Source organism: Phyllobates terribilis, unplaced genomic scaffold (assembly GCF_046119375.1).
Source record: "Phyllobates terribilis strain yellow unplaced genomic scaffold, ASM4611937v1 Scaffold_4__5_contigs__length_816908805, whole genome shotgun sequence".
NCBI classification, from domain to species: Eukaryota; Metazoa; Chordata; class Amphibia; order Anura; family Dendrobatidae; genus Phyllobates; species Phyllobates terribilis.
The window spans coordinates 604,381,254-604,400,404 of NW_027362764.1; the positions used below are offsets into that span (position 1 = coordinate 604,381,254).

Below are 19,151 nucleotides of genomic sequence, written 5' to 3' on the forward strand. Positions count from 1 at the left end.
GAAAGTAAAGATTACACAAGAACCATAGCATGGATTTCATCAAACAAGGTATAATTTTAATCAGTGTAATGTCGCCCACCTGACAGTGTATGTAGTTTACTGAGCACAATCCTGCTGACAGGTACGCTTTAACTCAAATTGGATGCGAACTGTCAAACCCCAACTGATTGGATATTGATGACCTATACTTAGGACGTGTCATCAATAGGATCCTAATAGTAGAAAACTCATTTAGAGATGACCAGAACTGTAGTTACCCCAACTTTTTATTAGATCAGAGTCCCCTCCATTACATATACATTTTATTTAACCACTGCATAGCAGTGTAGCTACATGCGATCGTGTGGCTGCTGGAGCAGGAATCTGGTTGTTGGACACAGCCGGAGTCACCATAGAGAAGGCACAGATGGCTTATTACTGTCTGTGCCTTCTCTATTGCTGTATTGCTGCTGAAACGTTGTATATATAGTAATAGGAAGTCATGTGATTGCTTTGTATAGGGAGAGAGTAGGAGCTGCTGGGTCATAGGAGACCCAGACAGCTCTGATATACAGCCAATGGGATGCATTTCCCCTGTAACTGGGGCTATAAATACCACCTCCAGTTACAAGATAAGATGAAAATAAAAATAGTTAAATAAAATAAAAACACCCTCCTCCCCTTAGGATAGAGCATCAATATCAGATTGGTCTAACACCCGGCAGTCCCACTGCTCAGCTGTTAATAGCTCTGCAGAAGATTGATATATGTAAACAATGTACAGTCCTGGAACTGCACAGCTCTGTACATTGCATAGTGGCCACCCTCCGGTACTGCAGCTCAGCTCACCTGTTCACTTAGATTGTTTGTGTGCTTTAAATGGGGACAGAGAAATAAAGTTACTGACAGGCGCTTCTGGCAGCCGCCTGTTTTTGAGAACGTAGAAACCTGGAGATAAAATTCAAACTTCCTGATTCTTACCTCCCCAACATCATCGTTTGCAGGATAGTAGGGAGGTTCCTCCAACCACATTAGGTGGTCTTTAGGTACCACTAACGTTGGTGGGTTGGGCCAACTTTAATCATATGTATAATGGTCCCTTCCGTATCACACAACCTCACTCCAGCCATGGGTAGGACAACTGGGCCACCATCTCCACAAGCCATTTAGCAGCTTCAGTTGCACAGTGTTTATCTTGGTCCCATGGTCACTTTAGCTATATCTTAGAAGCAAAGCATAATGACACTGTAAGTACTGCTAGAAACTGTGGGTCTATGGGGTATCCACTATGAAATGTCTAGTCTTTACTGCAAATACTTTGCACATAAGTCTGCTTATAGGAGGTGGAGTTTTTCTGGAAATGTGCAGTCACACGGTACATCTCTCCCCGGTCCAGACGTCTTTTATTAGTAACAACAATGTTTACTTTCTCTGAACATATTAGCTGTTCTCCTACATAAGGAGCTGGAAGGCACGCCTGATCACTGTGTGATGACAGCACGCTACTGTTCCAATCTGTTAATGCCCTGTGTATGACTCTCCTGGCTTCTCTCCACAGGTGCTGCCTACTGCCAGTTTATGGATATGCTCTTCCCAGGATGCATAAGCCTAAAGAAGGTCAAGTTTCAAGCCAAGCTGGAACACGAGTACATTCACAATTTCAAACTGCTACAAGCCTCATTTAAAAGAATGAATGTCGATAAGGTATAACTTTGCCAGAAAAAAAAATGGTTCATAGTTCCTGCTGTTATTGCTGTCTGCTGAAAGTTTTGGGAAAATGCAGTCTAGCTGGGTAATGACTAACATAGTATGTGGCGCAGTGCCAGGACATGATTTGTATCTCATCAGCATCTCCTGGGAAAATTGCAAAGCTGTCAGGTTTCTTGAGACCAGGCATCTGTCATTCAGTATGTTCTATGTGAGCATGGTTATGCAGACCCTCATTCTTTATTGGGGCTATATTTTTACTATTGCCTAAGCTATGTAACCTTATAAATTTACTTAACCCCTTAATGATGTAGCCACTTTTAGTTTTTGCTCTTTTATTTTCTCTTCCTCTTCTTCCAAGGGTCATAACTTTTTCAAGTTTTAATGTCGAAACAACCATATGTGGGCTGGTATTTTTACGGGACAAGTTCTAGTTTTGAATAATACAATTTTTTTTTCACTGAAAATTGGATAAAAAAAATTCCAAATGAGCTTAAATGGTGAAACCCCTTCCCACCCCTGCCCCCCAATTAAATCATTGTTTTTTGGATTTCAGTTTTCTAGTATTCATTATGCAGTAATTCACCTTGCACAATGATTCTTCAGGTCAATGTGATTAGAGAAGTGCCAAACTTGTAAAGTTCTTTGACTATTTTATGCACTTAAAAAATTCTGAGCTTTGAGAAAATTTTTCAAAGACCAATATTTTTTATTTTCCCTTGATGGTGACGTGCGAGGGCTTGTTTGTTCTACTCTAGACTTTCTTGTTTACCAGCCTCTGTAAAAAATTACAGTGAAAAGACTAGAAAAATATTAAGATTTGAGAGTCCTCAGTGGTTGATACCTTTTAATGGCTAACTGAAAAGATGGTAACAAATTGCAAGCTTTCAAGACTACTCAGGTCTCTTCATCAGGCATAGTATAACACAAAATCTGAAGTCATATATTTATACACAACAGGGCACAAGAATAATGCAATAGATGAGACAGGTGACGTGAAGCAGAACTATGAGTATGGGAGGGGTGAGACAGATTTGTAGAAATTGCTTCTTTCTGTGATCACCTTCTTAATTTTGAATAAATCAAGCATTTAAAATAAGACATTTTTAAAAACAGAAAAAAAGTGATGGGTATAGTGGGATATTGAGTGCAATCCACTGTACACCGACCCGAGGTACACTTTATAAATATAAAGAAGGCATAAGATGTACAAAAAAGGCGGAGCACTTTATTGATCCATCTCACATTTTTTTTGTACAGTTTGGCGTGCTACCTGCCTTTTTGTAACAGATGACACCCCAGAAGGTGTATATATATCTATCAATCCATCTATATATGACAAGTAGCAGGTTCACATATCACCATATAATATATATATGTATATATATATTTTTTAACTATCATGTCAATTGTACTGAGCATGGATGGAGATGTCTGGCAGTGTAGATAATAAGCATCCATGATACATGTCTTCCTTTATAATGCCCTCCTCAGTTCCTTGCTCGCATATAATATTAATAACCTGAATTTATTACAGTGCAGTTTGGTTATTTTGCTTTGGAATTGAGATGTTGTTTTGCTTATCTCCTGCAGCTCAATTTCCATATGTCTCCCGTCCAATTCAAGTGTATTAAAATTATAATTTTATTCTCCCCCTTTTATAATTCTATAAACAGCCATAATCATCATGTTAGTTTTTCTTCAAGAAGGCATTACATTACATGATATTTTTTCAGCTATAATCAGAGGAAAGTGATCCTAAAGCAGAAACAGATTAGTGAATAATGCCGATATCTGTAAGTTTAATGTCAAGGTACGGTAACTTTAAAAGCCTCATCAGAAAATATAGTTTTTACTGGTACCATCTTTCATTTTAAAGTGGTACTATAGACTGAGTTAAAGTGCAGTGTGGCTCGCGGGCCCATGACGTGCAACGTGGCTCGCGACTGTCTACCAACTTGGTGAATTGGGTAGCACCAGATTTAGCAAACTGCTATGAATAGTAGGTCTCCAGATAGTGAGTTTTGTGAGAAGCTCCACACAGAAGAGCAGATCTGAATGTGCATATACTGGTGGGAAGAGAAAGGTAAATCTAGTAAACTGGAGACAGGATGATACTGTCAGTTAGAGGGGTGCTTGAAGCTGCGTGCAATAGTATGGTGAATGTTCTTGAAGCGAGAATTGCTGAGACTGGGTACAGTGGGAACCCCTGGATGTAAGTAAACTGCCTTTTAGCAAGGGGGGCACAAGGTTTCAGGTTTCAAGGGCACAGTGTGCTTTCTGTGGGAAGCATTGGCTATCATTCTATTGGGACATTTGGGGCTCTTGGTCTCACTATTGTGTACAATTAAACAGTATATGAAGAAATCCTCTCAATAAGATCAGCTATGTCTCCTCTTCCTCATTCGCACAAGCTTGTGTCCGGCTGTAAGACCACTGACTGCAGCAGGAGCCTCCCTAACAAAAAACAGAACATAGCAAATTAGAAGCGTTGTCCAATACCTTAAACTCTCGAACCATCTTTAACAACTAAGCATTTTTCGAATTGACACTTCTATGAAATTCCACACCGTTCTCTTGCTAGCCTCACTTTTTTTTTACTTTTTCGATGACCTTTTGTTTGAAACTCCCAGCATGCATAGGGGAATCTTATATAAAATAGCATTGCTGACATTCGCTCATTGGGTTGTTCCTGTAACCCTGCTTATTTCAATACCTTGAAGCAGGATCTCATTAGTGACAGGGCTGCTCTCTTTTGCTCTCTTTACTGCCCGTGTCCTCTCTTCTTGTTAGTGTGCTATTAGTGTATTCTTCATTGAAGCCTCTTTGAACGCCGGCAAGTAACAAGAACACTCTCCTGCTAGCTTTCAGAGACAACTAAATAAGAATTTCTTGAAACTGATGTGGTAAAAGCAGGAAAAAAGGACTAGCATAAAGATATGAGGGATAACTGGACGAGTGTGTCGGAGCTTCTTTAAAACTGCATGTTCTATAACTCGTTCCAAGTATGAAGTGGTCAGTACTATCTAATGGTAGTCCTACAAAGGACAACTGGTGATAGGGTTTTAGGCCTCCAAAGTTCATTAGTGTGTGCAGACCCTCACAGTGCAGTGCACTGATGGAGGGATGTGTGACCGGATCTGTCCATCAGCTGCCTCCAGTAACACTGGGTACAGCATTAGAACTAGTGCATGCACAGTGCCAGCGTTGTTCGTTGGTTACCTCTGGTGCACAGGTCTGGTCACATTCCCGACAATCAGCTGCCATATTTCGGACTAGAGTATTGCAGTTTAAGGTGTCGGCATTTTTAAAATGAGGAGATTGGTGTTGCTGGGGTAAATGCATTAGATGTATGTTTCTTGGACATTTGTACAAATTATCATAATGTGACTAACCCTTTTAACGCTGGTTATGAAACAGAGGTGTCCAAACATGCATCACAGCTTGGTTTGTGTGGATCTGCATAGCCGCAGACTGATTAAAGTGACAATGCTGACCTCTGTCCACTGCCAAAAATGACTGAACTAGGCACGCGAGTATCACAACTGGATCGCAAATCAATTGAAGAAGGAACCTGATGTAACAAAATCTCATCTTGGATAGCCGTATGTGGTCATCTATTTGGAGAAGAAATTGCACCAGGCTGCACTTTAGAAAAAAAAGCAAGCTGGTGGAAACAGTGTGATGCTCTAGGAATTGTTCTGCTAAGAAGGCTTGGGTCATGGCATTGAGGTTGATGTTACTGACACGTCCGAGCTACAGAAAAGATTTCTGCTACGTGGCATACATTGGTCAGGAATGGTTTGAGAATGTGAAGAAGGTGTAGGTGTGAAAAGTTATAGAGGTGGCCTCTAAATATCCCAGATGTCAGTTCGATGGAGCATCTATGGCATGAGCTGAAAATAACAAGTCCAACCCATGAAGGCAGCACCTCAAAACGTAAAGGGGTTGACCATTTACTCTTGTTAGTGCAGCTTTCCGCACAAACTGACCAGCTCTTCTGTCCATACAATGGCTGATGGTGGAGGAGCACGTGACCAGACCTGTCCATCAGTCTGCTCCAATAGTAAAGGACATGTTCCTCCATCAGTAGCCACTATATTTACAGAAGTGCTTGTCAGTTTGGGAGGAAAGCTGCACTAACAAGAGAAAGTGACCGGTGCCTTTAAGACCTCCATATAAATAAGACAAAGGTGGGCCAGTGAACAATTGTTTTATCAGTCGGATGACAATCATTTGTCGGTAGTTAAAAAAAAAAAATGCATCTCTGACTGAATTAGCCGTGATGGATTTTGTTGACCAATGATACTGATCAACTGAAAGAATCCAGCATGCCCGATTGGTCTTTTGAGCTAGGACAAATGTTCATCAGTGAAACGAACAATCATTTGCTTCACCTAAGTAGCTAACAATCATTCGCTATGGTCAAAATTGGCCATTTCAGACGACTTTTAACTGATATATAGAAGGGCTTTTACAGAACTTGGACAATTTACTGCTAATGATACCACTGGAAAACTTCAAATGGCTTAAGGAGTCCATGCGTTAATGGGTCAGAGCTGTTTTTTTTACAGCATTTTCAGGATCTACACAATATTTTATTATTATGCCTGAACAGTGCAAATCTTAGAAAAAAGAATCAGAGCTTACCACGCTTTGTGTGTTGGAAGTCCATGGGAGGAGAACCGGTGTGTGCCATGACTCTGGCTGGTGTGGCTCGGCAACAGTGAAAAAGTGAAAAGAGCGGCACTTCCCCAGGTAAAATAAAAGCACTAATTTATTTCTTTACACCATAAAACCCAACATACAAAGATAAAAAACAGACGCATTTCCGGCATCCTAGATGCCCTCAATCATAGCATGTAGTGCTTTTAGTTTACCTGTGGACGTGCAGCTCTTTTCACTTTTCTAGTGCAAATATTACTTGGTATATAGTAAATGCACCCATGTAACGTTCTACTCTTGAGTAGGTTCCCATCCACAAGTATTCCAAAAATATACTGGCTGGAGATTACTGTAGGTATCTTATCACTTGTTAACATGACTCTCCTATTATCTAGCGCTCACAAGATAAGCAGTAGTGTTTTGTCTACTGATTCTCATGGCTCAGTGGTTATGTACTGGGTCAACTAGTGCTGCACATTAGAATATCATTTGCTTGTACAAATATCTGTAGAGAAGAGACATCCCTTTAATAAAGCACTATTATTAGTCTTATTTCAGATATAATTCTTTATTTTCCAAGGTGTCTACACTGTAGGCAAAGGGGCTTGTAGGAGAAGGAGAATTGACACCTCATGTTGTGCCCCCCCGCACCCTTTTGGGTCAGACTTGTATGGGTGGTACACAGCCTTCCTAAGGCTATAGAGCCAGTTAGAGGCAGAAGAGGACCATTAGACTCATGGCTTAGTTATGTGGCCAGAAAGGGATATTCACAAATACCAAACGGTTAAATCTCATGGTCACAAACGCATATTTTATGTAAAGGCCATCTTACTGAAGACTGATTCCACTCCGGGTTACCAACTCCAGAAATTAGTGGCCAGTCCTTAAAAATAAGGGACTTTTTCCCTAGTGTCCATGAAAAAGAAAAACCTACATCCTTTATTCAGGTACTTGGGCATATCATTGTAATTATCGCCATTTTACAGCTCGCAATAAGTGCTGCTATTTAGTTTATATCCATATATTGATCTATACAATTCACTATAGTTCTCCAGTTTGTCCATAATAATTGTGGGTTGTCTATGCATTTTAGATAAATATTCAGGCTGTACATCCTGACTCCTCTCCCCTCAGTGTACTTGCAGACAGCCAATATTAAGGGGTACAGGAGTATATAGAAAACAAATCCTACAAGGATTATTATGACATGAATCAGCATAGAATGGACCCAGAAAATAAAATTACAGATGGAAAATGCACAGAAAAGCTTATGTTCACTGGTGAATAATTAGTTACTCATTTTTAATTTTTAATAAATATCCCGTTAGTGTTTTTAGGGTATTTGTTCAGTGTATTTGCCATAGTTGAAGGGACTTGACAGCACAGAATGACTGTTACAGCCAAGTAAAGGCGCTTGGTGCACCCTTGGCTTGGCCAAACATGGTGCACCTTCCCACTTGTTGTCCTTCTGTCTCCACCCCCTTCTTGATCTCTATAAAGCCAATCAGAGAAGGGCGGAGATAACTGAGAAACATGTAGGTGGGAAGGTGTTTTTAAACTTTTGGCCACACCAAGGGTGCACTGAGTGTCTGTACTTGGTTTGAACAGTAGTTCTGTCATGACCGACTGCCTTTTAAATGCTTTGTTGGTTCTGATAGAAATAAAAACGTAATACTTTGTGTTATCCAGCTGTTAAGAGGAGTCTGTCACCAAGTTTTTGCTATGTAATCTGACAGCAACATGACGTAGGGACAGAGGCCGTGATTCCAATGATGTATCCCTTATTAGGCTGCTTGATGTAGTTTTGATAAAATCACCGTTTTCTCTGCAGCAGATCTAGCAGTTCTCTGGATGCTTAGCCCTGGATAACCCTACCCACACCACTGATTGGCAGCTTTCTGTGTACACTGTGCATAGGCAGAAAGCAGATAATCAGTGGGGGGGGGGGTGCAGTTATACAGTGCTCATGAATATGGAAGACAACTAGTCCTCAAGTGATCTCCTGCTGATAAAACACTAATTTGTATTGAAACTACAGCAAGCAGCTTAGTTAGTGACACATCACTGAAATTGGGGTCTCTTTCAATTTCTTTTCTCATATCATAGATGGTTATAATAGAAATAAAGTAGTGGTGTTTCAGAAAATGTGATATTATCGTCACAATTATAGTGACATATTTATTTTGTTAACCTGCAGATTAACAGAAATAATTAGTGCCTATTCCCTAATGCTAATATGTATTATATGTATTGTGCAGATGAGTGACCTGTCCAGTACAGGAATAGATATAACAATTGGTAATACAAGGATTAATAGCCTGTCCATTACAGAAGTAGATAAATTAATAGATTATATAAAATGAAAAATAGAAGATTTAATAACCTGTCCAATACAGGATTAACTATATCAAAACATTATATAGGAGTAGAGAATATAAGGATAGGTAACCTGTCCAATATAAGATTAGATTTATCAATAAATTGTGTAGAAATAAATATAATGATAAAGTTTTCACTACTAAACTTAGATAGGTCATGCTAATTTAACAAACACAGATTGCAAAGGGAATAGCTACTATATGGCGTATTAAAGAGGTTGTCCACTACTTTTACATTGATGGCTTATCCTTGGGATAGGTCATCAAAGTCTGATTGGCCAGGGTCCGACATCTGGCACTCCCGCTGATCAGCTGTCATCGGTGTTGGCGGCCTCCAACCGGAGGTACCGTACTTACTTGCAGAGCTGGCCGTCTACTTATAAAGGCTGCTACTGGGTACTGCACATCCGTCTCCTATTGCTTTTAATAGGAGGCTGATGTGCAGTACCAATCCACGGCCACTACAAGCAGACTGAGCATCTCTGCAAGTAAGTAGTTCTGGCCGCCGACACCGATAACAGCTGATTGGCGGGGGTGCCAGATGTCAGACCCTGGCCAATCAGACTTTGATGACCTATCCCAAGGATAAGCCATCATTGTAAAAGTAGCGCACAGCCTCTTTAACTACACATTAGGACATGAAGTATTATTTATCGAAGGTGATGCTGCAATGCACACCTCCACAAATTGAAGAGTGGAGCTAAAATAAACAATTTGAATATGAGCCCCCCCCCCACCCCCAGCACCCTTCCGACATGTTTCACTGTAGAAATAGCGTTATAAGGGGGATCTAGGGCTAATGGTTATTAATGAGCACTGCTGCAATTCTTAATGCATTTTTGTATCAGTGATCTGTTATGCAGGGTTTTTTTGTTGTTTTTTTTTGGGGGGGGTGGGGGAATCCTTTTTTTGTGTTTATGACAAATGCAGTTCTTTTTTGTTTTTCTTTTATTCTGAACTTAGAATTGCTGTAGCGTCCCCTCAATGTAAATCAGCAGCAGTTTACAGTTCATTGCCTGTGGATAAGGTGTATAAAAGCCCATATGTAAATATGTAGCAAAGAAAAATAAAAATGTTTGTAGCGTTAAAGGCATGCTGTGTAATTTTGTATCCACAATTTGTTACCCCTGTGATTAGGGTAGGGTAAAATCTGCTACCAAAGCGGTCAGGTTTTGGTGCTGATCTGGTATGGATTTGCAGTCAATGTTTGCAGTGTAGGGTTGTATATTTGTTATTGTTGCTCCGGTACTATACTTCATTGACTCGTTACTGGTTACTTATTAGGTCATACCAGTAGAAAAGCTGGTCAAAGGACGATTCCAAGACAACCTGGATTTTATTCAATGGTTTAAGAAATTCTTTGATGCGAACTATGATGGTAAAGAATATGATCCAATGGAAGCCAGACAAGGACAGGATGCCCTGCCTCCCCCAGACCCCGGTGAACAGATCTTCAACCTGCCAAAAAAGTCTCATCATGCCAACTCCCCCACAGCAGGTACGACCTATAGCAAAAGAGGCAAAGCACATTGTTTTTCTAGATAATAATTTATAGCAAACTTTTATGCATATGATGCAAAAGATGATGGTTTTATATAAATGTGTGTACAGGGAATTATAAATAGGTAATAGTACATGGACACTTGGTGGTACAGAACTGAACCTTACTTTAGGAATGGTATTCTGTGTCCTGAGAAAGTTAATTTGCCAGTAATTGGTAATGACTGAAGAATGCGAGTTGCTCTGAGCATCATTCCTCGCAGGATTGGGGTTGAGTTCCAGCATCCTCTTGGTGCATTGTCATGTCATGGTATATATAATATGCGCTTCCTCGGGGTCTAGGTGACCTTATATGACCCCTGTTCAGACTCATAAAATTTAATCTGAATTCCAGTGCTGTTTTAGTCCTTCTTGTTATCTTCTCTGACATCAGAGGCTACATATCTGTGTCTCCTGAGTTTATATCTACTCTTTATATGATTGTCTGACAGATAAACCATGGGGTCATTACAAAATCTGTTTTAACAAATTACAGACATTTTATGTTCAAAAGAAAAATGTCACTTTTATCCCTTGTTTATTTTGAGCAAAACTATTTTAGGGATGTAGGGCGATGCCGCCTTTAAAAGTGAATAATGTACAGTACAGACCAAAAGTTTGGACACACCTTCTCATTTAAAGATTTTTCTGTGTTTTCAGGACTATGAAAATTGTACATTCACACTGAAGGCATCAAAACTATGAATTAACACATGTGGAATTATATACTTAACAAAAAAGTGTGAAACAACTGAAAATATGTCTTATATTCTAGGTTCTTCAAAGTAGCCACCTTTTGCTTTGATGACTGCTTTGCACACTCTTGGCATTCTCTTGATGAGCTTCAAGAGGTAGTCACCGGAAATGGTCTTCCAACAATCTTGAAGGAGTTCCCAGAGATGCTTAGCACTTGTTGGCCCTTTTGCCTTCACTCTGTGGTCCAGCTCACCCCAAACCATCTCGATTGGGTTCAGGTCTGGTGACTGTGGAGGCCAGGTCATCTGGCGTAGCACCCCATCACTCTCCCTCTTGGTCAAATAGCCCTTACACTGCCTGGAGGTGTGTATGAGGTCATTGTCCTGTTGAAAAATAAATGATGGTCCAACTAAACGCAAACCGGATGGAATAGCGTGCCGCTGCAAGATGCTGTGGAAGCCATGCTGGTTCAGTATGCCTTAAATTTTGAATAAATCCCCAACAGTGTCACCAGCAAAGCACCCCCACACCATCACACCTCCTTCTCCATGCTTCACGGTGGGAACCAGGCATGTAGAGTCCATCTGTTCACCTTTTCTGCGTCGCACAAAGACACGGTGGTTGGAACCAAAGATCTCAAATTTGGACTCATCAGACCAAAGCACAGATTTCCACTGGTCTAATGGCCATTCCTTGTGTTCTTTAGCCCAAACAAGTCTCTTCTGCTTGTTGCCTGTTCTTAGCAGTGGTTTCCTAGCAGCTATTTTACCATGAAGGCCTGATGCACAAAGTCTCCTCTTAACAGTTGTTCAAGAGATGTGTCTGCTGCAAGAACTCTGTGTGGCATTGACCTGGTCTCTAATCTGAGCAGCTGTTAACCTGCGATTTCTGAGGCTGGTGACTCGGATAAACTTATCCTCAGAAGCAGAGGTGACTCTTGGTCTTCTTTTCCTGGGGCGGTCCTCATGTGAGCCAGTTTCTTTGTAGCGCTTGATGGTTTTTGCAACCGCACTTGGGGACACTTTCAAAGTTTTCCCAATTTTTCGCACTGACTGACCTTCATTTCTTAAAGTAATGATGGCCACTCGTTTTTCTTTACTTAGCTGCTTTTTACTTGCCATAATACAAATTCTAACAGTCTATTCAGTAGGACTATCAGCTGTGTATCCACCAGACTTCTGCACAACACAACTGATGGTCCCAACCCCATTTATAAGGCAAGAAATCCCACTTATTAAGCCTGACAGGGGACACCTGTGAAGTGAAAACCATTTCCGGTGACTACCTCTTGAAGCTCATCAAGATAATGCCAAGAGTGTGCAAAGCAGTCATCAAAGCAAAAGGTGGTTACTTTCAAGAACCTAGAATATAAGACATATTTTCAGTTGTTTCACACTTTTTTGTTAAGTATATAATTCCACATGTGTTAATTCATAGTTTTGATGCCTTCAGTGTGAATGTACAATTTTCATAGTCAAGAAAATGCAGAAAAATCTTTAAATGAGAAGGTGTGTCCAAACTTTTGGTCTGTACTGTATATCTGTATATGCATGAGTTTTTAGTATAATTATGTATTTTTATACTCCTTAAAGAAGTTGTCCACTACTTTTTACGATTGCCCCAATGTATTAACCCTGTGATTTTAAGACTTATTGTGATTACCTTTGGTAGTCTTTATTGCCTGTAAGCGGCGCTATCCTTGGCTGCTCACAGGCATCACATGACCCCCGGCTGCAGCCGGCTCTTTCTTCCGCTGTCACGTCAAGTAAGGAGTGACTCAGCACTGCCGTCCCCGCGGTGGATGCTGGGCTGTGGGTGGGGTTACCCCCGCATCATACCCTGCATCCACCGCGCGCTTTCCCAATGAATGAGGAGAGAGAAGGCGCATGGTGGATGCTGGGTGTGACGCAGGGGATAACCCCGCCCACAGCCCATCACTCATCGTGGAACGCAGAAGAGAGAGACCCCCGGCTGCAGCCGGAACATGATGTGACATCAGTGGATGTCAGAGCTGGCTGCAGCCGGGGGTCACGTTATGCCTGTGAGCATAGCGCCACTCACAGACAATAAAGACTACCAAAGGTATTTATAAAAAGTCTTAAAAATACAGGGTTAATACATTGGGGCAATCGTAAAAAGTAGTGGACCACTCCTTTTAAATTATTAACGGAGGTCAGTAGTGGCTCAAAGTAATATGCCTCTAGCACAATCTGTATACTCGTCTCTTCTCCATTAAGAGGTCAGACTTTTATTTGAATTGCCTCTATGACCAAATAGTTTTCACTACTTTTGGTTTTGCAAAACAGGTAGTTTCTATGAAAGTCTTAAAATTATCTTTTTGTCTAAGACTCCTTTCACATTGCATTTTTGTTCATGGGTCCCGTCGTGGCTTGTGCCTGAACCCCCCGCTAAACGGGATTCAGGTGTATGCGCCGATGGGGGCCATTGACTGTAATGGTGCCAACAGTCGACGTGTGTTCTGACATATATCATTTTCAGGGGTATATGCCTAGTGGAGGCGGACATTCAGACCCACAGTAGTGTTAGACTATGTCTGAGTGTCCGCCTGGAATATTCGTATATGCCCAAAAATGATCCACGTCATAGCACACGTTCACTCTGTCAGCATCATTATAATCAATGGCCTGGTCTGTGCATACACCCGAAACTTGTTTTGCTGGAGGTTCGGACGCAAGTCCCGACGGGACCAGCAAACGTGGGCAAAAGTGTAATGTGGAAGGAGCCTTAGGCCTTATTCAGGTGTCCATTTTCTTTTTCTTGTAAGATTAAAGTTCGATTTTCATCAGTGTCAGTTTTTCCCATCAGTGTCTCATCAGTGCTTTACTTGTATGCAAAAATGAAAACAAAAAATTGCAAAGCTTCTCCTCCTTCCCATTGCAGTGATAAACTGGGCAGCTCATGAGTAGCCAAGTGATCAATGGACTTGTACGGGTGATTTTGATCACGTATCATGGCCTGAAATTGGCATACACATGACATAGTTTCCTGTACAGTCTTTTTCCTGGTTGGTCACTACTGCCATGCGCTCTTTCGCTGTGTTCTTCATTTCTCGCCCTGCAGGGATATAACATCCTTGTCAACTTGCACAATTATGGGACACGATCCACCCGATTCTCCCTGTGCCCGGCTTTACTCTTTCTCTAGGACAGTTTTTATCAGGACACTTTGGCCCCAATTCAGCAAGTTGTTCATGCCGGCGTTGATGAGGGAACATGGTGGAGTGAGATGCCTCTTAATTAATTAGGAGCACCTCAAAAGTGGCATGTGACTCCGTCCCTAACTGAAGTAAGATGTATGGCGTAAGGCATGTCACAGCTCGCCATGAATTAGACAAACAGGCGTCGCCCATCACACCCATTTTGGTGGAGCTGGCCAAAACTGGCATGAAAATACCAGATGTTGCAAGATCAAGATTTTTGCGAAACTCCATGTTGTACTTGCGCTGCTTCATACTTTATGGTTTTACTCAAAGGGTATAGTTGTGCACCCCATGGTTGAGGGTTCGTTGATTTACCAAATGGGAGATATATTTTTTCATAATATTCTGTGCTGGTGGGAAATAGACACATACCTTGGTGTGTGAGGTAATGCACGCTCTCAGTAGAAGAAGCCTGCAGTCATGTGAACTGGAACGTGTCCAGATACAAAGTGCCTGTCCAGCAGCAGCTATTGCATTCCTCTATGTGAAACACGACTGACCACAGTGGATGGGTTCTGTATAGTGTGGCAGGACATGACCATTGTATATGTCCACAGAGTTGGCAAACAGATGATCAGATGGAGCTCCTAAAAGCTGTATCAAAGCCATAACCCGGAAGTATATGACAAGAGCAAACTCTACAGGTCTGCTTCTGTGCAAACCTATATAGAGCATAATTAAGGACAGGATATCTTTTACAAGGTTTTTGCTACCCTACCTGAAAGGAGCAAAATGTAGGGGCAGAGACTTGGATTCCAGCAATCTGTCAGTAACTGGGCTGCTTATTGCAGTCCTATCTACTGCTGATCTAACAGTTCTCTGAATGCAGAGCGCTGTATAACCCCGCACACTCCACTGATTGGCAGCTTTATGGGTATTCAGTGCATAGGCAGAAAGCTGCCAATCAAGGGTGGGGGCAGGATTATATAGAGTTCATGAATATGGAGGACTACATAGCAGCAGCTTTACTAGTCCTCTAGTGATAATCTTCTGATTAAAACACTGATTTCATTGAAGCAGCAAGCAGCCCAATAAGTGACACATGGCTGGAATAATGACAAAGCCATGGTGACAGATTCCTTATAAATAGCTAGTTAGAGAGTGAATATTGACTTTTAGGATTGCTACTTCCTATAGGTGGCCATAGTTCTATTCTAGTCCTCTTCCTCTCTGAAGAGACAATTTTGCAAATAGCAGTACTGAAATGCAAACATGTATTTAGTAAAGGACACGCTCAGAGCAGTTCTATAGTGTTAATGTTATTACAGACATAACATTGGTGCATCCTAGAGCTGCACAGAGGCCCGGTAGGTTAAGGGTCTGGCTACCATCTTTAAAGCAGCACCTACTGTCTATTAGACTGTATCGAAGAGACAGGGTAATGGATTCTCTAGCTCACATTACTGCTGGATTGTTAGAGAGCGATAAGGGTATTCTCTATTATGAGCTATTAAAAGCAAGCTGCACATTTACTGTTCTTGCACGGGGGCTCTTTGCTGCCTGTGTCTCCTGATTATTATAGATTCGTAAATTAATCTGTTTTTAGAAGGATAAACTTTATTAGGTCATCTCTTGTATTTGTGAAGCATTTTGTAAAATATTGATATGAAAATACCTGGTACTCCATATACATGCTGATGTATACGAGGTTTGCATTTGTAGCCCTCCATAATTTGCAATTGGAGCTGAAAAAAAAAATACTGTGATACTATGATCAAACATTGTTTAGCCATTGATGTTTTGGAAGAAAGTGTCTAAAATCAGGAGTAATTCTTCTAAAGTATAACAGTGAAGCGCAGTTCTTAAATAGGTTCAACTCTATAGCTCACAACTAAACTCCAGGGAAAGTTAATGAGGTAAAAGGAGACAAATGTGTCTTTACTATCTGGACAGCTGTGTGAGCCTTCCTGCTTCAGAGATGGGAGATACCACTGCGCTATAGGAGAGGGACGTGAAGCCAGCGCTGATTGGCTGCTGGGGTCGCATGACATAATGTTATGTGAGCACTGGGAGAGCCAGTGCTGACACCACTGAAATGGCCCCCCCACTGGGGGTGGGTATGTGTGTTATTTTACTTGGGGGAAGCGTAGGTATTCAGAAGGGGTTGTTCGAGTAGTGTATCCTTTAGGAATAAGGAAGTACTGTATACTATATGATGGCGTGAATATGCAGGCTTATATTCAGCCCCTACATGATGGACTTCAGTGTTTTAATTTGGTTTATTTACAGCTCTTTCCTTTTTAACTAAAAATTGACTTCAGCAGATGGCAACGTGTGATGGATGGCAAGTAATTTATCTGATGTTCTAAAGGTTGCTCTGCAGAGACCCCTACTGGTAACTTCTCTTTATTACACACACTTTACAATCATGGCTTAGAATTATGTTTCCCACTGGCTTTACAGTACAAATGTTGTCCACGGGTCATCTAAGTCAGTCCCTGACCTAATAGAAGGCCAATAAACTGGTTAGTATGTATTTTTAGATTATGAATAAATATCAGAGTCACAGACTGAGGATCTCCCACTGTTGTCCTTGAAGACCAAGCCCACACTTTCTTCGTCCTTATTTAGGCGGCATGCTGCATGAACACAGGGCAGGTAGTTTTCTCTTTACAAAGTTAACTGAACATTTTTAGGAGGTTCACAGAAATGTGTACGATCCTCTGCACCAGCTGGGATCTGGCAGATGGCACATCGGCTTGTGAACCGTGTCCTCCAGTCACTGGAACTTGTCTAATGGAAGGTCTCTGTCTCACAGGGGTCTTCTTTATAAACACTACCTAACAGAGGAGTGCGTGTGCGGCAAGTAGTGCTGCCAAAGGACCCTGCTTCCTAAACATGCTTCTCTTTTTCTGCAGTGAAATTATAGCTATTGTTCTCCTGTATCAGCTGTTTGTTTTTTAAGTTTTATTTTGTAATAGATGGCAAGAATGCTTAATTTTTGATACTTGTCGCTGCTAAAATAGTACTGTAAGTACATATCCACTTGTTATAGTGTGTGTGTTGTAGCAATGCCAGGTAGGCTAGGATTAATTCCTAGCTCTGCAGGCTTTGATTAGGTGCAGCTGGCTAGCTCTACATATAAACTGGCTAGGTGTTCATCTAAGTCAGTCTGCTGGGGAAGCTGACCAGACTGGATGTGTCCTGGAGCCAAAGACAGGCCAGAAGTTCTCTGAGAAAAGTCTGCACTGGCTGTGTGCAGAGAACCGCAAGTATCAGTGGCTGCTATAAATGATAGCTGTTTTGTTTGACCAAGCTGGGGCTAGCTCAGCCGAATATGAGTAGCCAGGTTGTAAGCCAGGGTGTGTGTGTGTATATGTATGTATATATATATATATATATATCTCACACCTTTTTCCACCTTTAAAGTCACTCATAATCTGTAAAAATCCATTGAGAAACAAACTGAAATAATTTTGAGAGGGAAAATAAAAATAGCAAAACACTAAAATAATGTGGTTGCATGAGTGTGAACACCCTCTTATAATTGGTTCAGAATTATCCAATCAAGTTTAAACTCATGTTATATAGTAGTCAGTACACAGCTGCCATCCTTTACAATGATTCTAATAATCCCCATATAGAGTTTAGCTGTTCTAGTAGGATTTTCCTGACATTTACTCAGTTGAACTTTACAGCAAAAGCCATGGACCGTATACAGCTTACAACACAGCAAAGGGATCTCCTTGTTGAAATATATCAAAATTTCCAAAGCATTAGTGATATCATGGAACACTGTGGAGCTGGTAATAAGAAGTGGCTTAATTGATGAAAAAAAAGAATAAAATTGGTCCAGGAATAAATAGAGATGTTCTGAAAATGTTGTTTCCATGTTTTCCTCATTTGCATATCAATAATTTGTCTATTGATACTGTAATTTCCATAATTCCACAACTTTTCTTTATTTGTGACGCAATTTCAATGTTGAGAGTATATAGTGTGTGTGTGTGTGTATAAACATATCACAGCAAAAAGTATGTGTACACTCATACGAATTGTTGAGTTGTTTCAATCAGATCTATTGCAAACAGATGCATAAAATCAAGAACATGGCTATAACCATTTACGTTGATCATACCAAAGGGCTCAAAACTGCCTTTGGAAGTGACATCGGCAAAGGAATTGTGCATTTGTAGTTTCATTAAATAGTTTTCTATGGTTGAACAGCTGGATCCAAGCTTAAGATCCACATGCACAATGCAGGAAAAATGAATCCTATGTCACTATTTGGCAGTCTGATGGACCATTCTGTGTTTTGGTGGATGATTGGGAAACCTGCTTCCCACTTTGTGACAAAGTAGAGTCCATAAATACAGATGTAATTTGATGAGGTTGGTGTAAAGAACGTAAAAGTAATTTGTCACTAGATTTTTGCTACCCCATCTGAGAGAAGCATGATGTAGGAGCAGACACACTGATCCCAGCGATGTGTTACTTACCTTAGTAGGTTTGAGCAAAAACTGTTTTATCTGCTGCAGTTCTATTCTGAGCTCTGTATAACCCCACCCACACCAATGATTGACAGCCTTCTGTCTAAGCACAGTGACCCATAAAGTTGTCAATCAGTGGTAGGGGCATGGTTGGATTACATGGCGACAGGCCAAGTAGTCCTCTAGTGATTCTACTGCTGATAAAATGGTGATTTTATAACAACTACACTGAGCCGCCCAGTAAGTGATACATCGCTGGAATCAGGGTCTCTGTGTTTGTCTTTATCTCTGCATCTTGGTCTCTGCGTTATGCTGGTCTCAGATTATGCAATCTAAACTTGGTGACTTATTCTATTTTGTAATCTGCACACGGTCACTGCTGCTGGCAGTGATTGCTTTTGCTTTTCTAGCAAGATGGGGCAGCACAAAGACTGGAAGGTGACCTGGGTAGGCCGGCAGGAGGAGCGTTAGGGAATCTCTAAGTGAAAGGGAGTCTGTCTCCACATTTGACCTATCAATGAACGTACAGGTTATAGA

The 19,151-nt window shown here is 41.0% G+C and overlaps 1 protein-coding gene across 4 annotated transcripts in view; it reads left to right on the top strand.

The window, feature by feature from the left end:
* Window positions 1–19,151, top strand: part of MAPRE2 (microtubule associated protein RP/EB family member 2) — a 208,835-nt gene that overhangs the window by 170,225 nt on the left and 19,459 nt on the right. For all 4 annotated transcript variants that reach the window (XM_073679266.1, XM_073679267.1, XM_073679268.1 and 1 more), the window contains 2 exons: window positions 1,538–1,683; window positions 10,014–10,227. In XM_073679266.1, the coding sequence (XP_073535367.1) occupies window positions 1,538–1,683; window positions 10,014–10,227 (360 nt within the window). The remainder of the gene's footprint in view (window positions 1–1,537; window positions 1,684–10,013; window positions 10,228–19,151) is intronic.